This window comes from Podarcis liolepis, assembly GCF_965112155.1.
Source record: "Podarcis liolepis genome assembly, chromosome: 2".
In the NCBI taxonomy this organism is placed as follows: Eukaryota; Metazoa; Chordata; class Lepidosauria; order Squamata; family Lacertidae; genus Podarcis; species Podarcis liolepis.
In genome coordinates, this window is record NC_139555.1 from 71,523,067 (window position 1) to 71,547,299 (window position 24,233).

A 24,233-nucleotide genomic window follows, 5' to 3' on the forward strand; every position below is an offset into this window, starting at 1 on the left:
CAGTGACCCCCGCTGATGAATTCTGACAGGGATGGCCTTTGAAATTGTCTCTTTGCAGGTGGTTTCTATCCAAACAGCTCCTGCAACTGAACAATGTCCACCCGCAGACCAGCTTTGTGATGGTCTTTGTTGGAGTGCAGAGGGGAAATGTCTGTTTTCAGGTGCAGTTTGAATCGAAGTCACACCTGCAAATGAACAAAGCGAAGGCTGGCTGTCAGCACCACATAGACAATTGTTGTTGACAGCAAGCCCCTTTGATGTCAGAGGGGTGGCCCTGCCAATTGTCCAAATGGCCCATGTGAGATAAGAAGGTGAGGATCCAGCCCACCAGCCAGATAAATTTCCACACCCTCACCCTAAAATATCTAAAACTGGAGACTTAGCATCAAAACAATATGAAAATAACTCTGTGCTGCAGTTAAAAATATGCCAAACAGTGGGAAAGGCTATGTCTGCTTCCCAAGCAGACAAGACAAAGTTCTTTTTATTCCATCCTCTTTGACATCTTTATTTTCATAAAAACCTCTACTGAATTTCCTATGAGTGACAGAGAAAGCAAGCTGGCCAGCTTATCAGTTCACCAGGGATTAATGTGATTAAAAACCAATTCTCAAGAAGGTGCTAAATAAAGTGTTTCCTTGTCTCTCCCCGCCACACTCCTGCACTCCCTTTCCTCCTCTATGTGCTCATTCCCTTTCTCTGCAGAGTATGAGGAGGAGAGGTGAAATGTAAACATACAGGTAGAACACACAGGTGTGTGGCTGGCTGCCTTGCTGGCTAGCCAGGTGCAGAGTCTTGTGTTTCTATGCAAAGAGAAGCAGATGTGTAGATTTTGAAGGTCACAGTCAATAAGCTCACCACAATTTCGATTTCACTTTAAATGATCAATGCAGGGACATGAGATTGAAGCCTCCTTTCAAAGCAGGACCAACAACAGGAAAAGTCTATGGTAGCTTTATTTTTGCTCCTGTGAAGACTGTGCTCATTAGCTTCTTCCCTTACCAAACCCAACACTTTGGTGTGGGCTCTGAGGCTTCATTGCACACGTGGAACTCCTTGATGGTAGAGACACTCCCATTCATTTCAGTGGAGGGACATGCAACCCATGGTTATTGTTAAAAAAAAAAAATTATCCATCCTTCAGCATAAGCCCCAGGGGAGGCTACAACAATGTAAAAATACAATACAGTGGTACCTCAGGTTACAGACGCTTCAGGTTACAGACTCCGCTAACCCAGAAATAGTACCTCGGGTTAAGAACTTTGCTTCAGGATGAGAACAGAAATCACGCGGCGGCGGCAGGAGGCCACATTGGCTAAAGTGGTACCTCAGGTTAAGAACAGTTTCAGGTTAAGAACAGACCCCCAGAACGAATTAAGTTCTTAACCCGAGGTACCACTGTATTAAAATCAGTTAAAACAAGCTATAATCAAAAGAACGTGTTGTTTTTTGCCGTAAGCCTGTGTGCGAAGTCGGTGGCTGCCAGTGTTCATTCAAATATTTGCAAAGGGGTGCCATATTTTCATATGATAACTTTGTCCACATCTGATGCACTATTCAGGTCATGCACCCTTATTGTCATTTTTTCAGATAAGGCCATACGTTGTGTTGCCATTGTGAGATATGTAGGTGTTCAAGTTTTTCCAGTTCTGTGCTCTGAGTAGTTGTTGTTTACATACCCTCCAACATTTATCTGATGAAAACAGGGGCATCCTATTATTGTTATTGTTATACTATTATACCCCATCTGACTGGGTTACCCCAGCCACTCTGAGCAGCTTCCAAATTATATAGAAACAAAATAAAACATTGAACATTAGTAACTTCCCTATACAGAGCTGCCTTCATATGACTTCCAAAGGCTGTATAGTTACTTATCTCCTTGGCTCGGGGGGTCACATAACTCCATACCCTCCAACACTTCTCTGATGAAATAGGGACACCCTAAGGAAAAGTGGGGCATTCTGGAATCAAATCAGAAATGGGGATGGCTTCTGTAAATCTGGGACTGTCCCTGGAAAATAGGGGCACTTGGAGGTTCTGTGTTTAAAGCAGATAGGCCAGGAAGGGACATGCAGGACTAGAACTAGGTAAGGGCCAGGCCTGAGCCAGGCCAGCTCAGGTTTTTCCATGCCCATCTGTGGCCCAGCCAGAGGTCAATACCAAGCCACAGAGGAGGGAGATGGCATGGAGAGAAGGCCATGTTGGTTGTCTGGTGCTGCTGGACTAGCAGACTCAAGCCAAGGAACATGGAGAGGGGGGGTTGGGGGGGTTGCAGATCAGGCCGTGACCTCCCTCTGGACCCTGCGCACCCTGTGCACCCGACATGGGCAGCAGCTCATTAGCGGGTGGATTGCTCCCCTGCCAGCCACTTTCTTCCCCTTCTCCACAATGGCTTATTTGTTCCTGCTGCCGAAAGCAGATTAGGCTCTCTGCAGAGAGAAAGGGCCCTTTCTCTGCGCAGATGCCTGTTGTGCTGGGAGATTAACGTCACACTGTTGTTGAGGCTGCTAACCTGTTAAAGCTGGTGGAACAGATCAGGGAGCGGGCTTGAAAGGTGGGTGTAAGAGGACACAGGCCACAGACGGGGTGGGGGTAGGGTGGGAAGACGAAATCGGCAGAAGCCCCCCGACCACCACCCAGCCTACTCCCCGCTCACTGCTTGAATGGTACGCAGCCAGAGTAGGTTCGTCAGAAACTTGAGGCTTGGGAATGTCTACAGGACACCACCTGCATTTCCAGACGTCAGCAGCATCTACTGGAGCACTGGGGCTGCAGATCTGCATTTTCAGATCTGTTCACCACCACCTAGTACAGTGGTACCTTGGTTGTCAGACTTAATCTGTTCCGGGAGTCCATTTGACTTCTGGAACCGTTTGAAAACCAAGGCGCTGCTTCCGACTGGTTGCACACCTTTATCTGTGTGATAAAGGTGAAGGTCCATTATCATGTCTCTGTTAATAGTAGCTCCATGTTGTTGCTTGGCCACAAAGTTCAAAGGATAAATGATGGTTATCATTTCCTCCAAAATATGCAGAAGTAAGATGGGGCTAGCTAGTCCAATTGTGATTTACCCTATACAGCTCTCTGGCATCTAAGCAATGGGTGTGGAAATCTCCTACACAGACAAGAGTAATTGGGACACTAGCATAACTGACAGGAGACCAGTGTTCCAAGTCTTGGCTCTACAGATGACCTTTATGTGATCTTGCCCAAGATCTAGGCCTCTGAGCTCTTCACACCTTTCTCTTTGTTCAGACTGAAAGTTTCTTGGAGTAGGAGAAGGACTCCCTTATCCGGCTGCACACATATAGCAGGCTTTTATGGGCTGCACAGTCATAATAACTATGTCATCACATAAGCAGAACGGATATCCCAGTATCCTTGACTGTCAGAGGCCTTCAGATTACAAGGGAGTGTCAGGAAGAGGACTTTTAAGGATGCCATCTCTCAGATAAACTCAGGCCATATCCACACATTGTATTTAAAGAAGCATTTTGCCATTTTTAACAGTCCCCAAATAACTCTGGGAACTGCAGTTTGTTAAGGGTACTGAGAATTTTTTTAAAAATAAATTAATTTAATTTTCAGATTTTTGAGTTTACAAACAATTGTCAAACAACCAAAACAAAAAGAGAATTCCATAAATTCCCATGGACTTCCCTCCTCCCTTTTGTGGGTCCTTATGTTAACTTCTTTCCTCCTGCAACTTCTCTGTTAATCTAATTCTATTAAATCTCCAGTACAAGCATTGTCATATCCCTTGTTATGGTTGCTGATAATTGTTAGGAGACCCCTGTGATTCCCAGAGTGGCTTAAGTCAATCCTTCTTCCCAGGGAACTCTGGGAATTGTAGCTTTGTGAGGGGAACAAGGGTCTCCTAACAACTCTCAGCACTCTCAACAAGCTACAGCTCCCAATATGGAATTGGGGGAAGCCATAACTGTTTTAAGCTGCATAAACATCCTCTGGAATAGGGAAATAGCCACGTTTAACAGAGTGCAGCTTTGTTTGTTTATTTCAGCATTTATGCCTCTCCTTTCAATTCCTGAATGCAGCTGTAACAATAAAAACCAATTTAAAAAGCAGAAATCAAGGGATAATTGTTTGCACTTCGCTTAGGTGCCTTATGTTGTATTCAATTGACTCCAGCTGATTCTCTCTAACTTTGCGAATGCAGATGGAGTTGTGCGTAACACGCAAGCGATCGTGGTTCATCTCCTTTCTTTTTCCTCTCCAGATTTGCGACTGCGCCACGGACTGCGCACTTATGAGCTGGAGCGCTCCTGCTGCTACGACTCCCTGCTGCTGGATGAAGAGAGGGGACGGCTCTTCGTGGGTGGAAAAAACTACCTGGCCTCCCTGAGCCTAGACAACATCAGCAAGCAGGACAAGAAGGTAGCCTGGCTCTGTTTGCCTGGGGCTTCCCACCCAAAATAGGGCGAGGGTATCTGGACATGTCTTTTCCCTCTCAGACTCGGACCTGTTATTGTAAGCCACCCCAGAAATTCTGAACTGAAGGACAATATGGAAACTTTGGTGTGGTGTTCCACCAAGCTTTACTCAGAAGTTAATTAACCTACTAAGTTACATTCATTCATTTCAATGAGTAAAACTTAGCTGAATACCACCCATTTAAAATAAATGATGACATTGGGTTGTACCTTACACTGGTATTAATGGGCAGAAGATAATGATGTCCAGTATTTTCAATGGATCTGCTTTGAGTAGGACACCAATATTGGATGCAATCAATAGAGTTATTATGTTCTCTCTTCAACTCCCTCCTCTGCTCCTCAGCCTTTAGTAGTGCCATTTCCCCGCTCGCTCGTCATGACAACGGATCCCGCATTCCAGACTCCTCCGTGAAATCTTCTATAATAAACTTCCCTGTTAATGGAGTTGGAAAGAGGGTGGGTTGAGGCTGCTGACGCCCTTACCGCTGGGCTGTGGACGAAAGCTGCATTCCTAGCCCAGCAGGGGAAACTCTTTGGGAGCACAATACAGCCACCGCCAACCCCCTGCTCCTGGAGCATTTGCACTTCTTTGGCCGGTATGGCTGGAAGAGGGGGCATAATTCACTGGCAGAGCACATGCTTGGCATGCAGAAGGCCCCGGGTTCATTCCCTAGTATCCACAGGCAACACTGGTTACCTGTCTTAACATCCTAGAGAGCTGCTCCTACCAGTTAGTGTAGATGACTCAATGGTCTGACTCAGAACAAGATAGTTCCTGATATTCCTTAGTGACACAAAATGGCTGCCTGCTTTGCTGTCTGTTTTCTTTGCACACAGTGAACTAACGGGTCTTGTGGGTCAGGTTTGGTTTCCTCAACATGTACAAAGCTTCATGGCAAAAGACTTACAGGCCCTTTACTACAGTGGTACCTTGGGTTATGAAGTTTATTTGTTCTGGAGGTCCATCCTTAACCCAAAATCGTTCTTAACCTGAGGCGCGCTTTCGCTAATAGGGCCTCCTGCTGCCACCATGCCGCTGGCACACAATTTCCGTTCTCATCCTGGGGCAAAGTTCGCAACCCAAGGTACTACTTCCGGGTTAGCGGGGTTTGTAACCGGAAGCATTTGTAACCTGAGGTACCACTGTACAGGGTAGTATATGGTATATGGGTGTGGCATTGTTCCCATTTGCAAGGATCATTGGATCAAAGCTCATGACATGCTCTGGAAGCAAGCACTACTTCCAGCTAAACTCAGTAGAATGAGGGCCAGAATAGTGGAACACACAGATCCAAGGAATTCGGTTGCAGTGACTCCTGGCATGCACAGTATCCCCCAGCTTAGCCCTGGAATATCAACATTGCAGTTCATCACTTACATGAACCTACCCAGGCCTTAAAATCAGCCTCTAAGGCCCTGCCCACTGTGAAGAGCCAGCAGACTGGTAGGTACTAGAGACAGGGCCTTTTCAGTAGCGGTATAATATCTTTGGGACTTTCTCCCAGAAGTACGCAGGACTCCATCTTTTCTGTGTTTTGAGCATATTGTAAACACTTGCTTGTTTCAAACTACATTCTATTAAGAGAGTTTTAAGTGGCATTTTAAATTCCTTTAAACTGCTGGTGTTTTAGGGTATACTTTTGTCACCAGAGGCCCCCCCTGCCCCCGAATGGGACGTAGAAAAATGTACAAAGCCAGCAGTGGGCCTTATGGCTCCTGTTTATTTATTTGTTCTGTTTATATATCCAAAATCCTCATACACCACCTTTCCAGGCAAAGACAATTTTAAAAAGATAATTAAAACCATACAATTATTTTTTTTAAAAAATCAAAACAAAACACTCTGGCGACAAAAGTATACCCTAAAACAGCGGCAGTTTAAAGGAATTTAAAATGCCACTTAAAACTCTCCTAATATAATGTAGTTTGAACCAAGCAAATGTTTACAATATGCTCAAAACACAGAAAAGATGGAGGCCTGTGTCAAGTCTCAAATACCAAGGAGACAGGTGATGGACAGTGAGTAAAGGAAGCCAGGAGCATTACAACTAAGGGTTGGTTAAAAACAAAACAAAAAAACTATCAGCATTTTTAGCAGCATTTGACTAACTTCAAGTGTGATGAATGACTATGCTAGGAGCCCATTTCTTAAAATACAAAAATATTTTGGCAAATGATCTTTGCCTTATCTTTGTTCTCACAGATTTACTGGCCAGCGCCTGTGGAATGGAGGGAAGAATGCAACTGGGCAGGAAAAGACATCAATGTAAGTGACCCATTTGGATGGGGAGGGAAAATCCTTTGCTCAGCTCCTATGTGAGTTGGGGCATAAAACAAAGGAGGATAAGGAGCATCAGGAAACGCGATGTGAGTCGCTTGCTTTCCAGAGCGAACATTTCAATTGACTCCTCATCAAGCAGGGCATGGAGACTTCTCTGAGTTGTCCGACCACGATGAGCTGTGGAAAAACTGATACATGGTAGCAGCCTCCCCCTCCCAGTAATTCACCCATGACCCTTCATTGCATCTTGCTGTTTTCATTGAGTATCTTGCTGTTTTCTCTGTCTCTCCCTGGCCTCGCAGACAGCACCATCATGCCCCAGCCCTGGATAGAGGCCCCAGGAGGCCTTGGGAGTCATGTTGCTGTGAAGGGACCGGTTGGTGCACTTAAGAGATTCCTGCTTAGCTGTGACCCATCCTGACCTCCCAGGAGATAAGAGGAGGGTTCCCACCATTTTGGCAGGAGCAGAGATGAACCAGGACACAGCCAGATTTTGCTCCTTGATAACGTTGGGCCAGCAGCATGAAGGGGTCTCGGTCACCTTGGCTATAATTCTTACAGGTTGTCCATGGAAGGAGCGGTGCTGTGTCAAGCCTAGCAATGTGAGCTTTGTGAGCTGTTGGGTTTATCTCCCCTAGCTTTGGAGAGCAGTCTTGGGTCACCGTTTTCTTTCAGGATTGCCTGGTCAACTTGGAAGTTCCCATTGAGGCTGTTTGGCGCAGCTTCCAGTAAAGGGCACGAGAGGACAAAGGGGCAGCCTGTCTCCCCCTTGGATTTTGCCAGTCTCTGTTCAGAATACTGCTCTAAGCCCTGAAACAGCATATGTAAGCAGAGTTTGCCCTCGCCCAAGAAGGTTGAAAGAGAGGTAGGGTTTGTGGGCTTTAGGACTAAGACCTTGGGCACATCCAGCTGACTGTCATTTTGGAGACTCATCCAGACTTCCTTTTGTGCCATGTTTCTGTGCTTTAAAGTTCCATTACCAAGCAGGGGTGTTTTTTTTTTGGGGGGGGGGTTGTCCTGGCACTTTCCCAGGGAAAACCTGTGTTTTTCTGCAGAATTGGATCAAATTGCAATTAGGTTTCCCCGCAGGTTGTCATTTGGTAAAATGGGGGTTTGCCCAGGGAAAGTGCTGGGACAAAAGAACAAAACAAAAACACTTGAACATGGAGCTTTTTTAAGCGTGGCCCTGTGGCTGGAAAGTGGCACAGAAGAAAGGCTGGGTGAGCCCTGAGTGCGCTGTTTCAGTCCTTCAGATCCTCACAGTTGAGGATCCATGCAAATATTTCAATAGCTGATGGGGTTGATGTGACAGTAATAGGACCTGTGTCATTCATGCAACTGCCTTCTCCATTCATCACATAGATCCACAAGGGGAAGTGAGACGTGCCTTTGCTTCTGGTTATGGGCTGTGGGATAGGAAAGTTGCCATCCTTAAGGGAACTCCGGCACTATGCACTGTTATGAATTGCTGTTGGTACTTTGACCTGGTGCAGAATGCCATGAAAAAGTGTGATGTGGTCATGATGACCTAATTCCTGTGGTTAATTATTTGCATGATGGACAATAGCCTAGTGTGGAATCAGGCAAAAGTGTTCTATGCATGTGCATACAGACACTGAAAGCAACTCTCTGAACAAGGCAAAGGAAGGATTAGCAACTTCCTGAGTCAGACCATTGGTCCCTCTAGCTGAGTTCGGTCTGCAGCAGGGGTAGGGAACCAGTGGTCCATCAAGTATTACTAGACTACAACCCCATAATCTCTGACTATTGGCCATGCTGGCTGAGTTGGAGTCCAGTAACACCTGTCTGACCACAGGTTATCCACCGTTGGATTGCAGGGACTGGCAGTGGCTGTCCAGGCTTTGAGAACAGGGCTATATCCCAGCTGAACCTACATTACAGACCTTGAACTTGTGACCTTATGCATGCTAAACATGTGGTCTCCCACTGAACGATGGCCCTTATTCATCATAGAGGAAAGAGGCCTAGAGAGATGGCTCATTTGCCAAAAGTGAATGGAGCTAGGAGTTTTCAGCAACACGGCCACAGTCAGGAAGATGTTGCAGTGGGGGAACCAGGACCAGTGCCTGTACAAGAGCTGCTCTGTGTCCCATCACTCTTGTTTGAAGCAGAAGCAATTTGTTGCAGAACCACTGTGGCTGAAGAGCGAGTGACAATGCAGTAGCGGCACCACAGACGCATCGGCAAAGCCAAGAGCTGAGCCCCCCAGGCTTAGTGCTATATTCAGCCACTCCTCCCCAGCTTTTGTTTCGGACACAAGCACCACTGACCCTGTTGAAGAGGGGTGGGGAGATCAGCACCTCTGTGCTGAGCGAGAGTGGGCTGTGGGGCTTCCTGAAAAGCAGCTGGTGGGAGGAGGAGAGGCATTAGCAAGACACCTCTCTCTCTCTCTTTCTCTCTCTCCATCCCTCCCTCTCCCCACTCCTCTCTCTGATGGTTCCCTGTCTCCTTTTCTCTCCCTGTCAACAGCTCTCCATATTCAGGCTGCTTTATCCATCAGGGCAAAAGGGCAGGAAAACAAAAAGTCCCAAGGTTGTTTTTCTTCCTGGGCTTGCTGAAGAGTGATGATAGGGGCTGTAAGAGCCCCAGGCTTGTTTACTCAAGACCAGCCCAGCAGTGGGTGGGTAGGATGGTCTGCAAATGGTTTAGACCCCAAGGACTGCTTTGGAGATGACATCTGTGTGCATGTGTTTGTAAGAGAGGGAGAGGGAGACTTTGAGCATTCCCCACTCCCATCACAACTAATAAATCCTCGAAGTACCAAACCCAGCACTTCCAGCTACTCTTATATGCTGGCAGATTTGCAGGCTTTCAATCGTGTGAATATCACACGCACAATTGTGCCCTTTAGCAGAGTATGTGCCTAACCAGTGGCAGTCTCGTATTAAATGAATCAGATGCAAAGTGTGAGAAGAACCAACTCAATTTCCCCCCCCCCTCCATTTTAAAAGGAGCAGCATATTCCAAGCAGAGAGCAAATCTTACAGGGGGAGGCATCTTCAGAGAATGGGAGTAAATAATGGGAGACACCCCCTTTTGTTGTGCAAATCATTTTAGAGGCAGAGCAATTATCACCAGAGTGCACAAAAAAATCCCCATATATATTGAGCTGTGATAATGAGCATGTGTAAGAATAGACTTGGTCCAGTGCGCAGGCTGCAGAGAAGAAGCTTGCTGGCTTTAATGGGACTGGGAAAGGGTCCAGGGCTCATTGGAGCTTAGCTGTCTTTATGGTTGGAAGTTCATTTAAATTCAGTGCTATGGATTGATGTTCGCAGTCTAGGTTAAGCATTAATGGAGCATAAGCTGCGAGATCACACTCTTGCCTTTCCATCTAAGTAGGAATTAAGCGGGGAAAGCAGAGCAGGTGCTAAGAGGTTGGCAACACTATGGACTCACCCACATTTACCTTTTGGCCCACAGTTTCTAGGCTTTAAAGGGCCATGTCTAAGTCCTTCCCCTCCCCCCCCTCGGTACTTTCCCCTATGAAAACCTTCTCTTTAACGCTGAGTCAAAACAAATGGCAATTTCCCATTTGCTCCAACTCAGTGTTAACTCAGTGGGTTTTCATGGAGACAGCACCAGGACACAAAAAAAAGTGCTAGGTCATGGCGCTTTAAAGCATTGACTTCTACCTAGAAACAGAGCACAAAAGGAAGTTTGGAAGAGCCCTAAGAGAGAGCGGGGGGTTTTTTTGAAGGACACAGGGTGTGTTCGCACCACAAAGCACATAGCATTCACCTAAGAATCTCAGGAACAGTAGTTTGTTGATGGTGCTGGGAAATGTAGCCCAGTAAGGAGGAAGCTACAATTCCCAGAGGAAGTAATGTGCTTTCAGTGTGTCCTTTTCTACCACAGTGGTTTCAAAGTCACTCTCTGTCAGTGGCTGGCTTTTGCTCAAGAACCAGTTTTCATCCAAGTTAAATCCCTGGTCCTTCTTTCTAAGCATCGTCTGCAGCGAGTGACAGCAGCGAGTCAGCATTTCAGGATTGTGCCTGGCGCCATGGGATTGCAAAGCATATGCTCTGGTGCTGAGCTACCAGCCGAACTTGCAGCTTGACCCAATTCATGGCGTTGAGAGTCCCTCTTCTTGTATGCCGTTGCATGCCACAAGGGCTGTTTGCCACATTATTGCTCCCTAGGACTCATCATCTCTGTGACAGATGGTTTGAAGAAGATGGGCAGACACTCAGTGGCACATGTCCAGCCTCTGGAAGAGCAGTTGGGAAAGCAGGGAACATCTGGGAACATCTGGCCCGTGACTGATGCATTGATCCATCCGTGTTGCATCTCGCTCATTTCCCTTAACCATTAGCTGCACAGCTGGACAGCCCAAATGGGGTAAGGGAGGCCAAACCCTTTCTATAGATCAAGTATTATTCTGAAGTTTCAGTTTTCCTTGGCTCAAATAAGAAAACAAGCTCTCAGATGTTGTCTTCCCCAGGGGGAAAGGCATGCACCTGGATAGCTTTTCCAGATGGGGAGGTTATGACCATAGAAAAGGCACAAGTGCAAGGTGGCACACTGATGCCACCATTTGTGGCTGCAGACTGCTAGATTTCTATAGAAGGGCCATAGCTCAGGGCTAAAGCATCTGCCTTGCAACCAGAAGACCCCAGGTTCAACCCAGGCATCTCCAGGTAGGGTCGGGAGAGACACCTGCCTGAAATCCTGGAGAGCCACTTCCAGTCAGTGTAGGCAATACTGAGCAAGATGCTCCAATGGTCTGACTCTATATAAGGCAGTGTCCTATGTTCCTGAGCAGGGATAGCGTTGATTGCAGAGGGTTCCCCCAGTTACCCAGCATTTAACTCTGCCACAGTCACCTTGGTGCAAACAAACTGGGTGAGTGAACAGGAGAGTTTTGTGTGCAAGAGGTGAGGAGGGACTGAGCCTGTTGATTTGGGGGTAAGTTTGGGTTTGAGGCTCTTGGTTTTTTCCTGACTTGCCCCAGGGGTTGGATTGGGCCACTCATCAGTGGTTTAGGCAGTCAGTGCCTAGGCTCCCTTGTGCCCTTGGCAAGGAGACATGGGTGTAGCCGGGGGGGGGGCAGCTGCCCCCCATCAATAAAAATTGATAAAATACATAGCAAACTGAAGTTATGCCCCCTCTAACAAAAGACCTGCCTCCCCCCAACAAAAATCCTGGCTACACCCCTGCAAGGAGATGTACTGGTGTGGAGAGGCTCAATCTTTTGCACCTCCCCTGGGCCTTTGTTGGGGACCAACCTAGCCAGCCCCCAGGTACACCCCTGGCAGTCACCTGGGGACTAGTGTTGGGTGGGGCAGAGAGGCAGAGCAGCAGATGTGACCTTGTACAACAGGCTGCATTACAGCAATGTAGGACAGATGTTTCTCAGTGCGCCACTGCCCCACATCCTACTTGTAGGCAAGCAAGAGGCATGGCCACAGTTCCAAGAGCTTCTCCACCCATGGATGAGATAACTGCCAAGGTCCTTTCCAACTCTGAAAGTCTGTGGGAGGAATTCTGAGCCTTCTGTTGGTGCAAGTATTTCTGCTTGCCAGAGAGAATGATTCTCCCTGTGTCCTGTTCTGGGGGTTCTGCTCTGCAAAGCAGATTGAGGGGACTCACGAGAGGAAGAGGGGGAGCCCCATGGCACTGTACTGGCTTCTGCTAGCAGGCCAGGTTGGTTGAATCCTGTGGTTCTAGGTGCATGACTGTTGGAGCTTCATGCCATACATTTGCTTTTATAGTCACCCCCACCCCCAAATTATTATCTCGCAGGCATTTCAGTTACTTCCAGTATTTAATCTTATCAAGCAAATTAGCCTGTGCTTGGCCTTGGCTTTCATTTTTACACCTGATCAGTCACTGATAATAGCATGAAGAGCTGCTGGAAATCTTCCCATGATTTGTCTGGTGTTTGCTATATCCTGCTTTATGGTCATTGCTCCATCTTATCTCCCCTTTCCTTATCCCAGCCTTCTTTCCTTTTGAAACTAACTTTGCACAAATGCCAAAACTTTTCCACTGACGGGGAACTCTTTTCCATCTTGCAGAATTTTGTCTATTCTAATATGCCTACTTCACACATTTGGGGAGATTCTGGATCAAAGTTATTGATGGGTATATGGAGGCAATTCCATGGTGGTGGTGGTGTTGATAAATCCAAACACTTCCAAATTCCAGAGGAGTGTGTGTATGTTGCATGTGTGTGAAAGAGGGGTTGGGAGGGTGGGGAAGGGAGGCAGGAAACTATGAGGAGTAAACTGAAGGGAAAAGGAAAGAAAGTGACAACTCAACCACTCTCTTGTAAAGCACATCTTGCAGGACCCCTCAGTTCATCTTTCCTGGTTTTGAAGTTTGCAAACCACTGAAACTCCAAAGCTGAACACAGAACCAGTGATCAGACTGTAGCTTGAACTCTGGCCCACTCAGTCCCAATGCAGTCCTTGCAGCCAGGGTCAGTTCATGTGGTGCCTGCTACGACTCCCACCATCCTTGACCATCGACCAAGCTGCCTGGGGCTGATGGGAGCTGGAGTCCAAGAACACCTGGCAGCCACCATGTTTGCTCCCCTTGCATGAAGCATTGCTCTGGAATTTAGTTCCTCCATGTAGAGCTGGTACAATCTGCTGCCTGAAACCCTGGAGAGCCACTGCCAGTCAGTGTGGGCAACGCTGAGCTAGATGGGCCAGTGGCCTGACTCAGAGTGAGGGAGCTTCCTGTGCCCCCCGGTTCTGCGCTCCCTTCTCCTCCTCCCCTTTTCCTCTCTTGCCTGTAGGTTTCCTTGCTTGCTGCCATTGCTACTTGTTTGCTGAGCCTTCCCTGATCCCCACCCCCTGCTCTTGGCCACTTGTGGAGTGGCTCTTTTTAGCATTTTATTATTATTATTATTTTGCCTTGCCTCCTTAGGTCGGCTTGTTCTCAGTTAGCCTTCAAGAGAGGTCTCTGCGGTGTTTGTCTGTCTCTTCCTGCAAGGTGCCTGGTGGGGCTGGATGGGATCCTGACTTCCTCCCCCCCCCCCCCCAATATCTTGACACTCCCCTGGGGCTCATATAACAAGAGAGCATCACTTCTGCCTGAGTTATTCCAGACATTTAAATAATCAGCCACTTTCTAAGGGGCAGGAGTGATCCGTCAGTGGCTAATTGTGCTCAGCAGCAAGTCAAACAGATGTTCCCCTCCTGACAGGCCCTGAAAGGGAGGGGCTGCTGGGGAGGCTTGCTTTGCAGGAGGGAGGCAGCGGCTCAAACAGGGGTCTTCTGTGGCATGAGCAGAGGTCTTCGTGTCTGCAGGTGACAGGCACAAAGCCACTCAAGCTTAGTGTGATGGAACGGCTGCTTCCTACGGCGCCCTCTGCCGGGAGGTGAAATGTGCAGAAACTCCCAGTCCACCATGGACACCCCCATTCCTTCCCGCCCAGTGTGGGAAATTCTGTACAGTCCCAGAGGGAAAGAGAGGCTCCCACATGCTCTGGCATCTCAGCAATGTCAGGGGAGGCCGTCCAGAGGCAAGGGAAGGACCCACACTTCAGATGCTTGAACCACAGGCCAGCAAAACCTATGCGCTGCTCTTCCTGCGCACACCTTGCTGTGGCCTCTCCTCCTCCTCCGTTCCCAGCTTGGCCTGCCCCACAAGACATTCTTTCTGGCAGCAGAGGAGGCACATCTGAAATAAGGATCTGGGTGGGAAGTTGCAGATAGGCATGCGAGAATCATTTTTACATTCCTAACAGCTGTCCAAAGCCCTTAGCAGCTCCCTTTCTTTGAGGTCCAGCTCCGAGGGCCTTCTGGCGGTTCCCTCACTGAGAGAAGTGAGGTTACAGGGAACCAGGCAGAGGGCCTTCTCGGTAGTGGCACCTGCCCTGTGGAATGCCCTTCCTTCAGATGTCAAGGAAATAAACAACTATCTGACTTTTAAAAGACATCTGAAGGCAGCCCTGTTTAGGGAAGTTTTTAATGATTGATGTTTTATTGTGGTTTTAATGTCCTGTTGGAAGCCGCCCAGAGTGGTAAAGCTGCCCAGAGTAATAAATTATTATTATTATTATTATTATTATTATTATTATTATTATTATTATTGGAGCTGCTGGTGCCTCTGTGTTGTGCCCATTCCTCTCCTTATGCAGCATCTCAAGCCTTTGAGCCTGCAGGCGTCTGGTTGGTCACTGGAAGCACAGGGTGCTGGGCCAGGTCTTCTGTAGGCACCCCCTGGGCCCACTCCATAACTGGCCTCGCTCTTGTCTTGCAGGCCGAGTGCATGAACTTCGTCAAGATCCTGCACCTCTTCAACCGGACGCACCTGTATGCCTGCGGCACTGGGGCCTTCCACCCCATTTGTGGCTTCGTAGAAGTTGGGCAGCGTGCAGAGGTGAGCCAGGCATGGAGGTTCATTGGGTGGTAGAGAGCTGAGGAAGGCGCAGGCAGGAGAGTCGCTTGAGCCCCAGGCTCTGCTCTCTGGCCTCTCTTACTGGCACATCCCTCCTCCCTCTCTCTCCAGGACTCTGTGTTTAAACTGGACCTGAAGAACTTAGAAGATGGCAAAGGCAAAAGCCCCTACGACCCACGTCATGTGGCCGCTTCAGTGCTGGCAGGTAAGGGACCCGGCCCCTCTGCTCAAAATCTAGTGATAACTCCCTCCCTCCACCTTGGGTGGCTTTAAAAGAGGAGGGTAAGTTCATGGAGGGTGGGGCTGTTGGTGGCTGCCAGCCACAGTAGTTATGCTCTGATTTGATGGCCGGAGAAAGCAATGCTTATGAATGCCACTTTCTGGAAACCACAGGAGAGGAAAGTGCTGTTGTCACAGGCATCTGGTTGGCTCCTGTGAGAGCAGGGTGCTGGACTGGGTGGGCCATTGGCCTGATTCAGCAGGGCTCTTCTTATATTAGAATATTAGAATATAAGAATAACAGAGTGATTGTGTGGGATGTCCAATAAAAACACAGCCAGCACTTTCCAGTCAACACAGCATACGTTTAAAGAGCATCCTCTCCACCAAAAGAATAATTGGAACTGTAGTTGGAACTGTAATCCTCATGGAGCTACAATTCCCAGCACCCTTTACAGTTTTTTAAATGTATGGTGTGCATGCAGCCGTTGTCTCATCCAAGGACTCATGAGTCCCCAAAGCTCTTCTAGCATTTGCCAAGTGGAGACTGCTCTCCATCTGATGTTGGAACAGCTTGCATCAGCCAGCACTATGTGCTGAGGATGCCACTGCTGGTGTGGCTGGCGGCACATTCTCTTTTGGCTCCAAGCACCCTCTGAGCAAGACTCCAGGAATGGCAGCTGCTGCCTCCCAGCCTGCCAGCCTGCCTGCCTGCCTGCCTGCCTGCCTGCCTAGGAGCTTTCCTGCCTTTAAAGAGCAGAGGACATTTCAGGGGAGACGAATCCTGCACGGGGTACCAGAGAAAGAGTACCTGGGACATGTTCCAGTATACACATCCCATGACGAAGCCTTTTAACCTCTGTCTTTTATCATTCTGTGGTGGGCAGGTGAAGAGCTCTATTCTGGGGTGGCTACTGACCTGATGGGCCGCGACTTCACCATCTTCCGCAGCCTTGGCTCAAGACCCTCCATCCGCACGGAGCAGCACGACTCCCGGTGGCTCAACGGTCAGTGGGGGCAGGGAGCAAGGGCATCCCAAGGATGCGGAAAACAGGCTTGGGGCTGCATAAACAGCAATTTCCTTGCACTCATCCTGTTGTCCTTTTTCTATCTCTGATGGATCACTGGTGTTGGGAGTGGGAGAACATGTTCCTTTAAGTGCCAAGGAAAACTACAGTAGTAGATAGGTAGCCGTGTTGGTCTGCCATAGTCAAAATAAAAGAATTCCTTCCAATAGCACCTTAAAGACCAACTAAGTTAGTTCTTGGTATGAGCTTTCGTGTGCATGCACACTTCTTCAGATACACTGAAACACTGTTTCAGTGTATCTGAAGAAGTGTGCATGCACACGAAAGCTCATACCAAGAACTAACTTAGTTGGTCTTTAAGGTGCTATTGGAAGGAATTCTTTAATTAAGGAAAACTACAGTTCCTTAGGACTCTTGTTGGTTCTGCTTCAGAGTCTCAATCCCCAGCTGTTTTGTCACTTATGAATGGAGGCTGCCATCTAGTGGCCAGGGCCTGATTGGCAGCTTCCTGACCACTGCTGACTAACCACCAAGGTAGACAAGATGCGTTTAGGATTTCATCTTTTGTTTTCTTTTACAAATTAGCAGCCCCACATGGCTGCAAAGCAGCACTCTGGGAGAAGACCTCTACCCCTTTCCCCTTGTGGCCTTTGATGACCTGAATACCTCTCCCAAATACATCTGCACCATGTATTTAAAGCACATTTGTACCATCTTGAGAACTGTAGGTCATCCTCACAGAGGTGTAATTCCCAACACCCTTAAACAACCATTTCCCAGGATTCTCCAGGGGAAGTCATGAGCTTTAAATGTGTCATGTGGCAAAGTCTTCTCTGGACAGTGGGGAGAAAGAGTCTGTGTTTCTGTCTCCTTTACCCTGTGGGAGTGAAAAGCAGCTTCAGAGGATGATGGTGGTGATGATTACAATAAAAAAGCAGGGGGAGATTTAACAACCCCCACCCATTGTGCCTCAGTCAGATTCCCCATTACACTCACGGGAAAGGGGCAGAGTATATTCTTTCGCCTGCAGAAGGTTCCAGATTCAATTCCTAGCATCTGCAGCTAAACAGAGATGGAGAACCTCCTGCCCACCAGCGAGTCTGGTGGTTCCAGACTGGTCCAGGAAGCCATTTTTACTTAAACCACGTCCACCTGTCAGCCTGGTGATGTCAGTTCTGCTGGGTTGGCTGCAAGCATTGCCTCCTCCCATGGGGAATGGGTGCTCATAGCCAATCCCTGCAGAAAGCAGGGTCGAAGGTCAGGTGTGCAAGGGAAGTTCCCTTTAGGAACTTGTGTACCTGGAGCCTTCAGAAAGCAGGCTTGCTTCCCTGCCCCATGGGCCAACTTTGACTCATCTATTTAACAGCTGGGTAATCCATCCACCTGTCAATGTTGGACCATGGGATGGAGGGGGGAGTTAAAGATATGGCCAAAAAGATAAGGGAGGAAGTGACAATAGATCAGTGGTCTGACTTTGCATGAAGCAGCACAGTGCTGCTCTTTGCATTTTTTTCTTAAGTGGAAGACCATTATGTTCCCTCACATAATGTACAATTTCCCACCTCTTTGCTTTGGCATTGATGTTCTCCCACTTGTCTGTCCCCAAGAGCCCAAGTTCATTGATGTTTTCTGGATCCCGGAGAGTGAGAATCCCGATGACGACAAGATCTTCTTTTTCTTCCGGGAGACAGCAGTGGAAGGAGCCCAGGGGCTGGGCAAGCAGACCTTCACCCGCATAGGCCAGATTTGCCGGGTGAGAGCTCTGTGCCTTCTCGAGTCCAGTGCTAAGGATTGGGCAAGGCCTGGTCATGTTGCCACCAGTCAGGCAGGTTAGGTCAGGTATCTGGGTGCCAGCCCAACACTTGGGCTGAGTGGCGACCCAGTTTCAGCGTACATCCATGTGCCTGCTTGTATGAGAGAGCTGCTCTCTCAGCTCTGCCTCTGCCTCTGCCCTGTGGTAAAGCATTAGGGTCCACCCCATTCTTAGGGCTTCCTGCACTTCAGCTTATTGAGCCCCTTGCTGAGCCTTAGGTCAGTTCTCCATGTGGATCTTGCTCTGTGGAGGTGGACAGCAGCTACTGGGCAGCTGAACTGGGACACTGGCTGGAAGGAGTCTTTCATGGCAGGAGTGGGGCTCTAGCAGCAGCAAGGGAAAAGGGTTTTTGGGGCAGAGGTTTAGGGCCCCATTCAGCAGAATGAGCAGGGGGGCAAGTGTAGTGAGGCATTTCAAAGTAAGTGAACTAATACACATTATCATCTAAGAGGGTTCTCACCCACAAGACCATGGGGGAAATCCGGAGTCTAAAATGTCCTACGTGCACTGCTGTCCCCGGCTACCTCTCTGATAGGCCTCTCTTCCTCTCTCTGCAGAATGACATGGGTGGGCAGAGGAGCCTGGTGAACAAATGGACAACATTTCTGAAGGCCCGGCTGGTGTGCTCAGTGCCTGGCAGCGATGGGAGTGATACGTACTTTGACCAGCTCCGTGAGTGACTGTGGCTGATTGAGGTCTGGTCTGGCAGGGGGAAGGGGGCGGCGTAGATAAGTGGCAGAACACAGGCATTTTGCACGCAGAAGGTCCCAGGTTCCCAGCATCTCCAGGTGGGACTGGGAGAGACTCCTACCTGAAACTGGAGATCCACCTTGACAGAGAAAACTGTGCAAAAGCTACATGTTCTAGAATGTAGAAAGGGATGCATTCACCCACATACGTGCACATAGGCAGTCAAAACATGGACAGTTTTAAAAACACATGACTTTGAAGAAATAGCTTGTGATTATTATATTTTCTATGAAGACATTGCGTTGTTCAAATCCTAAGCAACCATTCATATTCTAAAGCAAAACAGATTTCCACATTTTTAGTTACATTTTTTGTCCCATGCATTTATATCTTCCAAATCTCAACCAAAGAACATCATTTCGTTTGAAAAGTGCCAGTTTGCAATCCAGCTTTGTAGAATTAGGCGTAGGTTGCTTTTTGACCCATTGCAGCCAAATCCCAAGTTTTAACCCCTGATGGACTTGTGCCCTTATATACATGTTTTTCATATTTTATACATTTGGATAAAAAATGCACATGGATTGTTTTGAATGTTCTTAATGTATCCACATTGGGCTCCTCCAGACTGGTTTGGGTTTCTTTGTAGTTGTATGCTGCAACGTATGTGTTAGGGATTGATTAGCTGCTTGTGCGTAAAAACGTGCTCCCTCAGAGTTTGTGCGACCCCACAAACCTCCGTGTGTGACGGAGCTCCTCAGACATGTCTGCTCTAGTCACTAGTAGAGTCCGACAGTGGCTGTCTGCGGAAGCGTTTCCAGCAAAGGAGCTCCTTAACGGAAACGCGTCTCCTGGACTCACGGCGTGACAGTTTCCGGCGAGGTGTGGGTCTCCCTATGGGAGACTCAGATACCTCCCCACTGTTCTCGCTGGAAGCGTCCCTGAGCCCTCCCTCCTGCTCGCATTCCCTCAGAGACCCACTCCTCCCCCTGCTGGTCCCTGCTTCTGCTGTTGAGTCTCTTTCTTCCTCCCTGAGTCCCTCCACCACCTGATGCTCCAATGGCAGTTCCCTGACATCCACCTCCCCTCCAGGGCCCCCCTCACCCCCTCCCATTTCCTCTCCCCTGGGAGGTGAAGGGCTAAAACCCCGAAAAGAATCTTCCTCATCTTCCGACGTCTCGAACCATTCCCTCCATCGATCGTCGTCCTGGCTCGCTGAATCCTCTTCCTCTTCAGAATCTGGGAACCCCTCCAACTCCTCTTCCTCGTCGGTGGTGGCAAAGTATTCCCTTCGGAACCTCGCTACAGGCTGAGGTTTACGTGGGAACCTCTGATGAAAAGTCTCTATTAAAACTTCGTCATTGACATCCTCTGCCCTAACCCAGGTGTTTTCCGACTCCGGTTCCCCTTCCCACATTACCAAATACTCTACTTGATCTCCCTTCCACCTGGAATCGAGGATCTCCGCTACATGGTAGCTGTGTTCCTTCTCCTCCATTGCTGGTCCCCTTGTGACCCTCCCTTCACTGTCTCCTCTATACGGTGACAGCAATGACCTGTGAAAAACTGGGTGCAGCTTCATGTGGTTCGGTAACCGGAGCCTGAAAGCCACTGGATTGACCTGCTGCATGACTTCAAACGGACCCAGCCTTTTGGGTCTTAATTTCTTACAACCTCCTTTGAACGGCAACCCTTGGGTTGACAGCCACACCTGGTCCCCCACCCTGATGCTTTCACCTTCCCTTCGGTTTTTGTCTGCCTGCCTCTTATATTCCTCCTTAGCCCTGTTTAAGTTGAGTTGGAGCTGGCGATGGATCGCTTCCATTTCTTCAACGAACTGTTCTGCAGCTGGAACGCTCCAGTTCTCCCCCTCCCCCCCTGGGAAGGCTCTGGGATGGCACCCGTGATTAGCCAAAAAGGGGCTCATCCCCGTGGACACGTTCTCTGCATTGTTGTAGGCAAATTCTGCCAACGCCAGCTTCTCCACCCAATCATTCTCTCTGTCATTAACATAACACCTCAAATATTGTTGGAGAACCCCATTTGCTCTTTCCGCCTGCCCGTTGGTTTCTGGATGACGGGCCGTTGAAAAATTAACCTCTACATGCAGTAAGCTCATGAGCTTCCTCCAGAACCTGGAAGTAAATTGTTTCCCTCGGTCTGAAACCACCCTCAAGGGGGCGCCATGCAACCGAAACACATTCTCTACAAACAATTTGGCTGTTTCTTCTGCTGTGACCGCATGTGAGCAGGCTATAAAGTGGGCCATTTTAGTTAACAGGTCTACTACAACCATGATGGCTGTTTTCCCTCTAGACCTTGGCAGATCAGTCATGAAATCTATTGCCACTGCTTCCCACGGTCTTTCAGGTGTGGGCAGTGGTTCTAATAAACCAGCCGGCGCCCGCCTCTCCCCCTTGGCTCTTTGGCATTGTTCACACCCTCTCACATACTCCCGCACATCTTCCCTGACCTTGGGCCACCAAAATTCCCTGGTAACCAGCCACATGGTCTTGTGTTGCCCAAAATGCCCTGCTGTGGGGCTATCGTGCAGCTGCTTGAGTACCTTCTCCCTCAATTCCCCTTCAGGTATATATAACGCTCCCTTATAATACAATGCCCCGTTTCTCTCCTCAAAACCACCGGATTTGTCTTCCTCCCTCCTGAGATCCCTGAGTTTGTCCTGGGCGTATGCATCCTGCACCGTACCCTCTACCAATTCCCTTTGCCCCACCAAAGTCGCCCCACACACCCAGCGGTCCTCTGGAATGATATGGGTTTCTTCGGGTGCTCCCTCCCCCTCCAAATATTCAGGTTTGCGTGAGAGAGCGTCCGCCCTAACATTCTCTGGGCCTGGCACGTAACAAATCTCAAAGTTAAATTTGGAGAACTCCTGGGCCCATCTCAACTGCCTTTGGTTGAGCACTCGCGCAGTTCTCCAATACTCTAGATTTTTATGGTCCGTGCACACTTGCACCTTATGTTGTGCACCAACTAGCAGATGCCTCCATCTCCGGAACGCCTCATGAATAGCCAGAAGTTCTCGGTCGTACACCGTGTAGTTCCTCTCGGATTTGTTCAGCTTTCGTGAAAAGAAGGCACACGGTCGCCACTCTGACTCCTCCTTCCCCGGCTGCAGAAGAAGCACCGCCCCTATGGCTCTGTCAGATGCGTCTGTTTCAACCCTTAGCTTCTTTCGTAAATCCACATGCAGAAGTTGTTCTTCAGAGGCGAAGGCCCTTTTCAGCTCCTCAAACGCTCGCTCCGCCTCCGCCGTCCATACAAACTTCTTTTTACTGCTGAGACAGTCAGTGATGGGCGCCGTCAGATGGGCGAAGTTGCGGATGAACTTACGATAAAAGTTTCCAAACCCTAGGAACCTCTGCACATCCTTCTTGGTTTTGGGTGTTTTCCATTCCAGCACTGCCTGTACCTTGCCGGGATCCATGGCCAATCCCTTGTCTGACAGGCGGTACCCCAGGAATTCCACCTCCTTGGTATGGAACCGACACTTCTCCAGTTTGACCCACAGCCTGTTGGCTTGCAGTCTGCTCAACACTTCTCTGACGTCTCTCACATGTTGCTCCTCATTCTCCGAATACACCAACACATCATCTAGGAAAGCAACGCAATTCTTGTAGAGCAAAGGGCCCAGTACGTGGTTCATAAAAGATTGAAAACACGCTGAGCCTGCTTGTAATCCAAATGGCATAACGAGGTATTCAAATGCCCCCAAAGGGGTAAACATGGTGGTTTTCCATTCATCCCCTTTCCTTATGCGTATCAGGTTGTACGCCCCCCTTAGATCCAGCTTTGTAAAAATCTTTCCCTTCCTCACCCTGGTCAAAATATCATCAATCCTGGGCATAGGGAAAGCCACCGGTTCAGTCACTGCATTTAACCTCCTAAAATCACATACAAGTCTCGGCTTGTCCGCGTTCCTTTTGTCCACAAAAAACACTGGGCTACCCCCTGCTGCTTTGGACTCTCTGATGAAGCCTCTCTTCAAGTTCTTGTCAATAAACCCTCGCAACTCCTGCATTTCTCTGTCTGACATGGCATACAACTTGCCCACGGGAAGCTGTGCTCCAGGGAGTAAATTGATCTGGCAATCAAAGGGTCTATGAGGTGGTAGTTGGTCAGCTTCCTTCTCGCTGAACACGTCGCTGAGATCTGCATACTGTGGTGGTACCTTCACCTTCTCCATTACTTCAGTCCCTGCTAGGGTGGCTTGGGCCCCTGCTGAACCCTTTTCCCCTTTGCAGTGTTCTAAGCAATGTGCTGAACCAAAGGACACCACTCTTTGATGCCAGCCAACCAGCGGATCATGTAGAGCTAGCCAGCTCATTCCCAAAATAATGGGAGCGCCTCCCAGGGTGGCCACATTAAACGCTATCAGTTCTGTGTGCCTTGCCACCCTCATTATCATTGGGACAGTCTGCAAGCTGACTCCTCCTCCCAACAACTCCCTGCCATCAATCATGGTCACCTGCAGGGGGTTGCTTAAAGGGATAGTCTGTATCTGGTGTTCAGCAGCAAACTCCTTGCTCATAAAATTGCAGGAGCTGCCTGAGTCCAATAGCGCCTTTATTTTTAGGGGGTGCCCATTTTGCAGCTCTAGCGACACTTCAATCACTAGAGCAGGTCGAGGAGCTTCTGGCACGGGCACTTTCACTGCTCTTTGGCCTGGCTGCAGTGCCCCGATTGTGGCAACCAGGCGTTGGCTTTTACCTGCTCCGTTCCCCCCTGTTCTCCCCCCTCAACAGCTCCCACCATCCCTTGCCATTCCTTCCTCTGGGGGCAGACTCTGGCAAAGTGGCCTGGCTGTTGGCAGAGATAGCATTTCCGGGGGCCCTTTCCCTCCTTCTTAGCCCCCTCGCTGGTTTTTGAAAATGCGCGCGCGCGCGCTGTTCCGATTTCCATCGGCTCTGCCGGCGGGAAAGCTGGCTCAGGAATGTCTGGAATGCGGAACTCCTTCCAACGTTCCCCTCTCCCTTCCCGCCTCTCCAAGGCTCTTGCCTCCTGCCGCGCTCCTATGGTCAGCGCAGATTTGGTCAGCTGATCCATAGACTCCGCCCTGGGGCTCCGTGACAGCTCGTCTTTCACCGCCGAAGAAAGACCTTCTTCAAATAGCATTTGAATGGGTGCCGCCGATAAATCCCAACTCAGTCTGTGAATCAGCATGGTAAACTCAGTCCAGTACTCACGGACAGATCGACTTCCCTGCTTACAAGCCATTAGCTGTCTGCGCACCGCCCCTTCCTCAATATCGCTGGAAAACATGATATCCATTGCACGAAAGAACTTCCTCGTGTCCTTTAGTATGTCATTGTGCGTTGCCATTAGGGGTCGAACCCAGTCTCTCGCCCCTTTCT

The 24,233-nt window shown here is 48.9% G+C and overlaps 1 protein-coding gene across 2 annotated transcripts in view; it reads left to right on the top strand.

Annotated features, from left to right (window-relative positions):
• SEMA3B (semaphorin 3B) overlaps positions 1–24,233 on the top strand; it is a 76,250-nt gene that overhangs the window by 39,702 nt on the left and 12,315 nt on the right. For both annotated transcript variants that reach the window (XM_083488704.1, XM_083488703.1), the window contains 7 exons: positions 4,241–4,398; positions 6,661–6,723; positions 14,974–15,093; positions 15,223–15,316; positions 16,218–16,337; positions 17,966–18,111; positions 18,729–18,843. In XM_083488704.1, coding sequence (XP_083344830.1) covers positions 4,241–4,398; positions 6,661–6,723; positions 14,974–15,093; positions 15,223–15,316; positions 16,218–16,337; positions 17,966–18,111; positions 18,729–18,843 — 816 coding nt within the window. The remainder of the gene's footprint in view (positions 1–4,240; positions 4,399–6,660; positions 6,724–14,973; positions 15,094–15,222; positions 15,317–16,217; positions 16,338–17,965; positions 18,112–18,728; positions 18,844–24,233) is intronic.